At 41.3% G+C, this 11100-nt stretch overlaps 2 protein-coding genes across 2 annotated transcripts in view; both read left to right on the forward strand.

The window, feature by feature from the left end:
* Window positions 1-5960: 5960 nt before the first annotated feature.
* Window positions 5961-11100, forward strand: part of LOC102207637 (zinc-binding protein A33-like) — an 8049-nt gene continuing 2909 nt past the window's right edge. The window contains exon 1 of the mRNA XM_005745557.2: window positions 5961-6667. The gene's annotated coding sequence lies outside the window, so the exon portion shown is untranslated. The remainder of the gene's footprint in view (window positions 6668-11100) is intronic.
* On the forward strand, window positions 6665-9544 carry LOC102208096 (zinc-binding protein A33-like). The gene is made up of 6 exons (XM_005745559.1): window positions 6665-7181; window positions 7316-7411; window positions 7493-7723; window positions 7824-7846; window positions 8001-8119; window positions 8248-9544. Exons 1-6 carry the CDS (start codon window positions 6780-6782, stop codon window positions 8754-8756), a joined length of 1380 nt encoding a protein of 459 aa, XP_005745616.1. The 5' UTR covers window positions 6665-6779; the 3' UTR covers window positions 8757-9544.

Raw genomic sequence — 11100 nt, forward strand, 5'->3', positions numbered from 1 at the left:
ACACACACACACACACACACACACACACACACACACACACACACACACACACACACACAGATACAAGAAAGTGAAAAATGCTTTCCACTACTTTCTTTTACTATCCCTCGCATACACACACTCACAAACACACAATTTTTGTTTATGTGCAAAGTTTTCTTGGTAATATTATGTAAGATGAAAAGAGCCAAAGTTTCTGTGGTTTCAAATGCTTTGCACAAACACTAAAAAACAAAAAAAATTTTCCTTGTTGGACTGGCTGGCAGTTTAACTGGCAATCCCAGAGACAAAAAGTCAAAGTCGCCCTAAAGAAAAGGCAGGAAAGTGGGAGCAGCCCTTTACCAAAACTATACCTTCTAATGGAAGTAAATATCTTTCTTTGTGTTTGTGGGTAAGAAAGGAAAGACGTATCTCACATTAAGTTTCATAGCTGCTTTCACGATGTTCATTTTTTACAGTGATCACCAAATGACAGGGCACAGAAATGAGGTCTGTCATCTTCCAAAGTCACACTACTGCACAATTTAACTTTTTCATCATTTATCACATGGAATTGGACAGGATAAGTAGTGCAAAGTCATTTGATGCCATTTGTAGCTGGCATGACATCGCATGATGACTGATATGTGTGTTTTGGCACCGCATTGGGCGGGTCAAATTCAAACCCTTGGCATGGCTTGTGTACAGGAACTTGCATGGCAAATGGTACCCTGATGGCAGAAGAAAGAGAAAGCTGTAGCTGCATTTACTTTCAAATACAAAGCAATTAGAAAAAAATGCTTTATAAAATAGACTTAGAGTGTTATCTTGAAAGGAGGTGAAGCACAGTGCTCTGTGACTAGTACCCCCACTCTCTTTTAATATAAACACTTGGAAATATCAGTCTCATTTTCTTATTTGTCACCTAGTTTAAACTATGTAAACAGCCAACTTGCTGTTGTGCACGTGTCAGTCTGTTTTACCTGTGCTACCCCCTCGCCCCCTCTAACACCCCACCTCTGAAGAAAGTCTATGAATAGCACAGTTTAGCTGAATCCTTGTTTGACTCCTTTAATAAGGCCTAGCCTGTTGTGCCTTCCTGCTTCTCAGTCCAGCAGCAGAACCCGGGCCTGGACCCCGCCGCTAAGTGATTGACACATTCTGGCAGAATGAATTAAAACCTCGTGCTGTGACACATCCCAGAATAGCAAGAAGCTGTTGCTGAACTGCAGTCTCTAGTGCCGCATGTCAGCAAGCTTAAAAAACTTGGCAGAACATTCTGCACAAAGGAAGCATGTACAGGTGTTTGTGTGTTCCTCTCGGTGTGTGTGAGACTGCCTGTGCGTATGAGCCGACATGCGCTGACGTACGGTATGTTAATGCTTCAGCTACATCAGCAGTCTAAAGAGTTAATCCAACAGGCGGCCTAAAGCAGAGCCGCAGTGCCGATATTTGTCATGTTTTACACGATTTTGTGAAGCCCGATTGACGCTTTTTCAATTAAACTGAGACCACTTTGGAATTTGAAGGCAGTGGCAGATGGATCTATTTTTTTGGCCAGCTGTTCTCTGGAGGGTGACGCTGGGGTGGGGTGCGGGAGGGCTAAGCCCCAAGATGTTTCGTGGCGTAGGACTGTGAGTCTGTGTGCCAAGTCACAGAGCTCCCGGTTCTTGCCAAGCAGGGGGTGGGTTGAGAGAAAATGCCATTTAGCTGGCTGGTATTTATAGATATGTGAGGAACTTGTGCTCAGTCCTGGCCGAGGTGCTGACGACGTAAAACGAGAGGACGATTCCAGAAGTCGAGTGTCAGGGCACACAGATAAAAATACCCAGTGAAAGATGGGTCCGGTCATTAGTGGTGCAGTGTGGCATGTGACATGGCAGCATTTCAGAGGTGATTTATGGTTATTACTACAGCTAACCTATACCTCTCCCTTTCCTGCCCCCACCCTACATCTCAAATTGGTTTGCAAAATGGAATGGCAAATGGAGTTTATTTCAGGGGCCGAGTGCCCAGAAAAAAACAGAAGAAGTGTGGAGCAATTTAGACTTTGGCAAGGTGCCACGGCTCGGTGTAAGATTTTACCACAATACTGGGAAAACATGATGATAAATTACACTTCTAACAGCTATTTAAGGTGGAAACGCAGAAGGCAAAAGCTACTTTCATGTTACCACCAACCCCGTGTTACTGCAAGAGCTGATAAAGAGCATATGAAAAGTTTTCCTGCGTCAATCATATCATACTGGACAAAAATGATGTGGGCTGATGATAGGTTGTGGGGGTAATGATCTCACTTCAGGTCACTGCCTTCTGTAATTGCCCGGAGCAAGCTGCCACAGGGAAGAACAAAGGAAACATTTCACACGTCGTAAATTCATGTAATGCCCTGCTGCAGAGCTGCTCCTCTGGTTACATTGCTCCTCAAAATTTCTTTTTGTCTTGTTTTAACTTAGTTAATCATTAAAAAAATAACAGTTTGCATTCAGACAGTGAAAGTTTCTGACACATTTATCTTAAGAATATTTACAGTTATTAAACTCACCTTCTTAATGTGAGTCAAGTCTTTTCTCCCGTCTTTCTCTGCTCTTTTCCCCCCCTCCTCCCCAACTGGTCATTGCACATGTTGTTCCTCCCTGGTCTTGTTTTATCTGATGTTTCTTCCTCTTAAAAAGGAGTTTTTCTTTCCCACTGTCGCCAAGTGTTTATTCATTTTTGGTCATCTAAAAAGTTTTCTCTTTATTTTCGTTGAGTCTCTACCCTGCAATAATAAAGCACCTTGAGGTGAGTTTTATTGTGCATTGAACAGAAGAAGAAGACATATCCAGGGAGAACAGTTGCACTTGAAAGAAATGTAGTGTGTGATTTGCATGGCCAGGCAGGAGGGGATGGACATGAGGTCTTTGCTCTCCTCTGACCCACCAGAACGGTGCCCTAGCTGGGTTACAGACTTCCTGATTTACTAATAAGGCACTGATAAGGCCTTACTAATAAGGCCCTCTCCCGCTTAACAAAACACACACTTCAGCAGTGTAGCCCATCACAAGAGAACTTGTGAGTAGGGTTTACAGAGGCGAGGAATGATTTGCATGTTAATGGATTTGCGGATTCTAAATGAGGTCAGTTTACAGTTACACCTTTTTGCATGCATGAAGGTCTAACGTCTAATTATGTCATTTTAATGAGCTGAGATGAGCTTTAGAGGTCTAAAAAAATGCTATGAGATTTTGTAATATATATAATGTATCAAAAATGTTCTCCAAAGTCTCCAAACACATTTCAAATATCATACAACACTTTTCTCCAACACTTGGTGTCTCACTGAACTACTTCCCAGTATTTAGTCTTTTGTCCCTGGAGGCAGATGATGGAGCATATGCCTTACTCGCTGAGATGGAGATCAAGTGTGTGTTAGAGCAGCTGAGAAGCAAGATGGAAAGAGCAGGAAAGTGTGTGATTTCGTCCTACATTCAGAGGCTCGAGAGGCTACTCTCATGTGTGAAAGCACAGTGCAGTGTCTGTGTTTCACTTAGAAGCATGTGGTTTGTGTGTATGTGTGTGTATTGGGGTATCAGGCCAACAAAATTAGTTTACCATCAGCTGTGCTCTCGTTCAGTCCCGGCCACCATCCAGTATTTCTTCCAACTCTCTCCATCTAATTGTGGCTCTGGACGGCTTTACAGCACCACCCTTGGGATGCTACTGTGGCCAGATCCAGAACACTAGGTTTTATGTAGATTGAATGTTTTATGGTTATGGACATAATATTTAAGTATAGAAACAGTCGCACCACAGCACCCTGCTCTAATAATTACGCCAGCCTGTAGGTAAGTGGGAAAAGCTGCGTAACTGACCTCACACTGCGTAGTGTGAGAGATGTAGATAACCCAACAGTTGAATCAAATCAATGCCATGTCTCAAGTTGGTTACATTAAGCGGGAGGGGACAGACAGACTCCACTTTTTTTTTTTTTTAAAGTAGAGCGGGGAGAGCGGGAACTGTAGTAGCCACATGGTGGTGAGTGCTGTCATGTTAAAACAGTTAGCCTTTGATAGCTGCTGCAGTGGTCAGAGGACAAATCATTAGAAATTTTCACTGTCTAGAATCTGATGGATGTAGCTTATGTGTGGGCCTTCACGCAAATGCATGGCCATTAGAAAAACGATTGGTGGGGGGAAGAGAATGGAAGAAAATGATTGGTGGTGTGCTTTTGCTTGTAACAGTGACTTGATGTAAGTTAATCATCAATTTGGAAAATATGTGATCTCAGATTCTACGTAGCCATACATGACTTTTACCCAGTATGTATCTGCTTCAGAATTTCTAATGTTAAATCACTTCAGTTTTTATATATGTACCACCAAACTGGATCAAGAATCACCTCAAGGCACTTTACATGGCACATGACTTACAATATGAAATAAGTATAAATAAAACGTGTGATTTTATCATGGTGGAAGCAAGACAGCGTAGGTAAGGCAAAATTCATGACCGTGTCTTCCTTTGCTCCTGGTTCTGTGAAATTTGCTTAGTAAGGAAACCTGCACTTTTGGAATCTGTGAGACATCTGCTTGCAGCTCCTGATGGCATGTTCATTGGGTGAAAGATACATGTTTTTTGTTTACATCTTTTGGTGGAATCGGGTTACCTGCTCTTCAGTTGTTTTAGCTGTTTGGTGGTTGTTGAAATGTTTTAGCCTGGTACCGGGGGCATTAGGGTTCAACAGGTTTTAACTGCTTATTGCTTAATTATTTTGTGTAGTATGAATGGAGGTTTTTATCAGTATGAAAAGCTGCAAAACAATTAAAGTCCAAAAAGTCCTTGTGCTTGTTTGTGGTGAGCAGCAAATCAAACAAGTTAAGAATTAGAAACGGATTTAAGTGCCCATTCAGGTCTACAGGTTTTCTCTTAGCTATTGACTAAGCAAAAACCTGTAGTGATCCCGTATGTGTCAGGATTATCCGAACAGTTGAGACGCATCTTTTCTAAACACCGGGTCTCTGTGGCTTTCAAACCCCAAAACACGCTGCACCAAAAATTGGTCCACCCCAAGGTTCGCGTCCCCCGACACAAACAGACTAACATAGTGTACGCTGTTAAGTGCCAGGAGGATTGCCAGGATTTATACACCGGAGAAACCAAACAACCTCTGGCGAAGTGGATGGCACAACACAGAAGAGCTACCTTGTCAAGCCAGGACTCTGCAGTCTATCTAAACCTACAGGCCAGTGGACACTCTTTCAATGATGAGGATGTACACATCCTGGACAGGGAGGAACGCTGGTTTGAGCGCAGAGTCAAGGAGGCCATTTACTTGAAAAGGGAAAGACCATCTTTGAATTGAGGAGGGGGACTAAGGGTACATCTTTCACCATCTTATAATGCTGTGATTGCAGCCATTCCGCAACTCTCTGTGAATGGAATTTGCATAATCATGATGAAGTAACTGACCTCCCAGCCCATTGTTCCCTCAGTGGGCTGGTTTCAGTCATTATGCGAATGTACTGTTTATAAGACTGGGGAAACCTGCAGTCAGCTGAGACTGAAGAAGTCACTTGGATGAGTGACAAAACGTTTCTCCCACTGAAAACGCTACGTTCAGATGAACAGAATCAACTTTTGGAGAACACAGATCTCCTTCCTTCTTTCACATAATGGTATGAGCCAACTCTTTCTTTGCATGTGATTGGCCACATGGTGTGCCCCCCCATCCCTACCTGCATGGATTCTCAGCAGAGCCAATAACAATTGGGCCATTAACAATTGACATTATTAACTGCCGTATGTGGCCTGCAGGCCGGAAGTCTGGCACCCCTGTTGTAAAATAATTTTTTTTAAAGAAACTCAGGGGAGCGTTATTGTAATACAAGCCTTAAGTGTAGTCTCTCTGTCCCCCTCTCTGTCTTTGCTTAACAGAAACCAACCAGGAAAAAAGTTGTGAGAAGCACTTCACACACGTACACAGTTCTTTATTGTCAGGTGCCACGTTTATTTTTAGCTTGCATTTATTGTGACAGTCCGTAGTCTGGACAGCTCCGGTCTAAGCTGATCCCCGCTCCCCCTCCGCTCCTCTCCCGTCTCACTAAAAAAGGGGAAGGAAACCGTCATCAGCCCAAACGCCATCAGCTGTTCTCACCTGCGTCTCTAGCACCGCCCCGTTGAGCTCACTGCACCACTCCTCCCCTGGACGATCTGATTTCCTCGTGTCAGCATTGTTCCCACATCATCATAATTAATGTTGTTCCAGGTTCAACATTGCAAGTGACCAATCACCTTCTTGTGACGTCATTCCTTTGCGACTTCGAAATACCCGCCTTCGAGTATTTCGAAATACAAGTGAAGAAGCGAAAAACCGCCGCCTGTCCGCCGAATTTGAAGTCAATTTGCCTGGAAATACAAGTGAAGAAGCGAAAAACCGCCGCCTGTCCGCCGAATTTGAAGTCAATTTGCAGCCGCGCCCGGGTCCACACTTCCGCTACAAAAGTATTTCCTCCTTCTAGTGCAAATCATGTGATTGTCTCACAGGGTCAAAGAAAGCTCCTCCCCCAGTGTTTTTTTCTTCTTAGTGGACAGGAAGAAAGAAATGACATCTGCACCCACAGCTGGCCTGTATGTAGATTTTCAAAAGAATAACAGAATAGATAATCCATAAAAGATAATCCATTAAATAGTTATAATAGTTGTTAAGGTCAGTTAATAAGAGTTTTTGAAGCTGCTTCAACCGTGAGTACTAAATTTGAGCAAACTGGAGTGACTCTTTGAAAGTGAAAGTAAGGCTGCTTAAGGAAAAAAACGACAAAATGGCTTCTAATGTATCACAGTCTGAGCTGGACTGCACCTGCCCTGTTTGTTGTGATATATTTAAGGATCCTGTTGTCTTGCTGTGTGGTCACAGCTTCTGTAAGTACTGTCTTGAGGAGTGGTGGAGGCAGAGTAGCCTTCAGGCTTGCCCGGTCTGTAAAGAAATATTTCCTATGTCTCGGGCACCACGTAACCTGGCACTGAGAAATCTCTCTGACAACCTAAGAAGAGAGAGGAGTCAGGCTGCATCAGCATCTAAGGAGCTCTGCAGCCTGCACAACGAGAAACTCAGACTCTTCTGTCAGGATGACCAGCAGCTCATCTGTGTGGTTTGCAGGGATTCAAAACAACACAAGAAACACAACTGTGTCCCCATCAACGAAGCAGCAGAAGAGCACAGAGTAAGCAGTGCATGGATATTTGTTTTTAATTTGGTAGTTAACAAAAGTTAACAAACGTTTTTTAAATAATCTAAGTGAAACCTAACTAAGTGATCCCCCGTATACTATGTAACAATTATTCACTTTATTTGTAGACTAAAATCAAGATTGAGGTGATGCACTTAAAGAGCAAACTGGGGACATTTGAAGCAGAAAAACTCAGATATGATAAAATGGCTAACCACATTAAGGTAAGTTACAGACATACAATGCTATTGAAGCTTAAGCAAACATTGTATCTTGTCTTCCATCAGAATTGTGTTTCTCCTCAGCTCCAGGCCCAGGATACAGAGAAGACCATCAAAGGAGAGTTTCAGAAGCTTTACCAGTTCCTGAGAGCAGAGGAAGCTGGGAGGATAGATGCAGTGAGGAGGGAGGCAGCACTCAAGAGTCAGACAATGAACCTGAAGATCGTAAACATGACTGCTGAGATCTCCTCACTTAGAGACAAAATCAAAACCTTAGAGGGGGAGATGAAAGCTGGAGACATGGCATTTATGATGGTATGTGTGGTAATTAATACTTTTGATTTAAATTTTGCCATCTAACAAAATCTGAAGTACAGATTTTTTAAAAATAATTTCTTTCCTCTTTATTTGATAGAACATCGAATCCACTATGGAGCGGTAAGTATAAGAAACTGCTGGTTAATGATGTATTCAAGTATGAAAATCTGTCCATCATAACCACTCACTTCTCTTTGAGTGACTACATGTGAACAAAAAGGCAAAATAAATCATTTGATTTGTTTTGTTTAGTTTTGTTTGGCCATTCCTTCAGATCTCAGTGCACACTCTCAGATCCAGTCACTCCATCAGGAGCTCTGATCGATGAGGCCAAACACCTTGGGAAACTGCTCTTCTCAGTCTGGATAAAAATGAAGACTCTAATCCAATACAGTAAGCAAAATATTGTTGTTTCTGACTCACCTTTTTGACCTTATATCTGAAGTTCCCGTTGAACATTTTCATTAAATAAAAGAACAGGGTGTTGTACTAACACCTTCTATTTCTGTTTTTCCCCAAAGCTCCTGTAGTTATGGATCCCAACACTTGCTCCCAGGGAATGAGTGTATCAGAACATTTGACTTGTCTAACATCATGTGATTCTACATTATTTCCTGAAAACCCTGAAAGGCTGTACTGCACAGAAATTCTTGGATATGAAAGCTTTAGTTCTGGAAAGCACAGCTGGGATGTAGAGGTAGATGGTCATTGGGCTGTTGGTGTGGCTGCTCGAACCAGTGTTTCTTATTATAAAAAGATCTGGAGCATCCATGTGTGTATTTGCAGTAACATTCTGTTTGAAGTTACACCAGAAGACGACGACAAAGAGGTAATGAAAGATTCACTGCCCCAAAAGGTCAGAGTGAACTTAGATTATGACAAAGGAATACTATCATTTTTTGACCTTGGCCGGAAAGTGCCCGTACGTACCATCAGATACACTTTTACCGAAAAACTCTTTCCATACTTTCGCGGTAAGACAAAAATTCTTCCACCTGAATTGTCAGTAGGGATAAAACAAGTAAAATAGACATTCTGCAAAACTACAAAGTCCTCATAAAATAAGGACTCATTTGAAACTCTCTTTTTTGTAATGTTGTGGATATTTACAATGTAACCAAAATTTTCAGTGATTGAATGTAATAGATATACAGTATTTCCACAATGCCCCATATTGTGGCTAATATCAGTCTACATGTATACATAGTACATGAATGAATGGTTATGAGGTAATACCACATGACAATAGTGTACGACAATCTCGCTCTCCTTTTCAGTCTTTTCACCACTAAAACACTCACATGTATGAATCCACAGCCGTGCTGATACTGAATCTCGGTGGTATTACAGCTGGAATGCCTGCTATGTTTTTTCAACTAATGAAAGAATGAAGAAAAACAAACAGAGGGGCCAAATTAAAAGAGAAAAGGGATCGAGAGAAGAAAACACTGAGGGAGAAAAGGGAAGAATGGAAGAACGGGGCATACGGCTTCATTTAGTCTGGACTCCTCTGCATGTTTTACACGAGTCTGAGTCTGCTTTTGTCAGAGCTAATGAAGGTTCGAGATAGAGAATGACTGACAAGCCTGTTTAACTGTGGTTGTGAGGGAATTATGTTTGAATTACTTTAATTTGAGAAACGTGTATTTTTCAGATTTATATGAAGGGAATTTTACTTTTGCTATTTTGAAAGTTGTTTTAATCATCAGTATATTGTTCATATTTTCTGAGTTAAAATTGATTTGTAAATGTAGAAACGTTACTGCAAACTCAATTGTGACAAATTTCAATTTCTGGAATAAAAATGTGTTTCCTCTATGGTTTGTTGTTGTTGTTGTTGTTGTTGTTTGCTCACACTGTTTTCCCTACACAGTCAATTTCTTTAAAAGTGTAGCAACTGTTTTTCTCTCTCAAAATCTCCTTTAAATAATCAATCATTTGATATTTGAACAGAGAACACCCAGAGCCACTGAGCAGAATATGTCAAATGTTATTTTAAAGGAATTTCTCTTTAAATCAAATCTGAGAACTTTCAAAGCTCAAGCCATTGTTTTTGTAAGTTCGTGGACATTAGTGTTGTCCCAAAACATTACAGAGAAAATCAATAATTTTTTTTTAGCACCAGTTGATTTCCTTAAATAAATTAAGAGGGACATAAATATAATCGTTGTGTGTATATTGTACATGGGATTCAAACATGTAGGTACTTTATGTGAGTGTGCTGTTCATAAATCACTGCGCACAGGTCAGAGGTAAAGAAGCACCGAACTAATGAAGCAGGACAAAGATATCAAAAGTGGAGCAATGATGTTTATGAGATTGACAACACGGCTCCGAGCAGGAGTGGTAACAGTAAGCAGGTCACACGTTTAGATAGGAATAGAAAGAAAACAGACGAGACGAGCAAAGGGAGGGGAGAGATGTGCCACCTGCCCTGAGGTTGGAGACATAAGATCTATAGTACTTCGGACCAGCGCCTCTGTAGTCACACTTGGCTTGGCTTCTGAGGAGATGACAGTGTGTCTCAGTGTATGTGCTCAGTTGGTGATGAAAGAGTTGCAAATGTGCAATACTGTGCCAATTTTCTAAAGAGCCCTTGTGGAGATTTAGATTATTTATCATGTAATACCATCAGGTATCATTTGAGTGACCTCAGATTCAGTCTGCAACATGGAAATGACCTCAAACACGCAGGTTGGTCCTGAATACACTATATGAATAAAATGCCTTATAAAAGTATTGAAAAGTACTAGGCCACACCTCTTGAACTTTGAATCCTGGTCCTAATGCCACAACATCAAGCACCTAACCATACACTGTGCCTTTACAAATATTTGCAAAAGAATGGGTCATTCTAAAGAGCTCGGCAAATACAAGAGTGATACTGTAATATGATGCTAATATTGCCCGTAGATAATCCTTTATCAAGTATCAAGTCGTATTAGTGCAGACTCAGCAACAAAGTTACAGAGCAGGTATTGTTATCAGCATAAAAACTGTGCACTGGGAGCTTCATGGCATGGCAGTTCCTATAAATGCAATGTAAGTGGTCCACTACTTTTTCCCTTGTAGTGTAGCTTGAGCGACAAGAAGAAGTTCAGCAACAGACAGTATGGTCTCCACAGAGCTGTGTGTAGTCCCAGACTCACTGAGTCAGGCTCAAACTACACAAAGAGAACTAAGACACATAGAAAAAGCCGGAATCCACAGAACAGCTTAATTATATGCACTATAAATGGGAGCAAATATCTGTTTTTCTAATTTTTTCACAGTATTATTAAAACCTTTGCACAGTGTCCACAAATGGATAGATGATGGACATACAAATCAGTTAAAATAAGTGGTGGAATAAGAAAAACAGCTATACGCACAAC

This window comes from Pundamilia nyererei, unplaced genomic scaffold, assembly GCF_000239375.1.
Source record: "Pundamilia nyererei isolate P.nyererei 1_Seehausen unplaced genomic scaffold, PunNye1.0 scaffold00161, whole genome shotgun sequence".
In the NCBI taxonomy this organism is placed as follows: Eukaryota; Metazoa; Chordata; class Actinopteri; order Cichliformes; family Cichlidae; genus Pundamilia; species Pundamilia nyererei.

What these genes read in the sequence shown, in the direction of transcription:
- LOC102208096 (XM_005745559.1), top strand. Translation starts at nt 6,780, where the DNA reads ATGGCTTCTAATGTATCACAGTCTGAGCTGGACTGCACCTGCCCTGTT. An exon ending in GAGACATGGCATTTATGATG is followed by an intron (nt 7,724 to 7,823) that starts GTATGTGTGGTA and finishes TTTATTTGATAG; the next exon opens with AACATCGAATCCACTATGGA. An exon ending in ATCGAATCCACTATGGAGCG is followed by an intron (nt 7,847 to 8,000) that starts GTAAGTATAAGA and finishes CCATTCCTTCAG; the next exon opens with ATCTCAGTGCACACTCTCAG.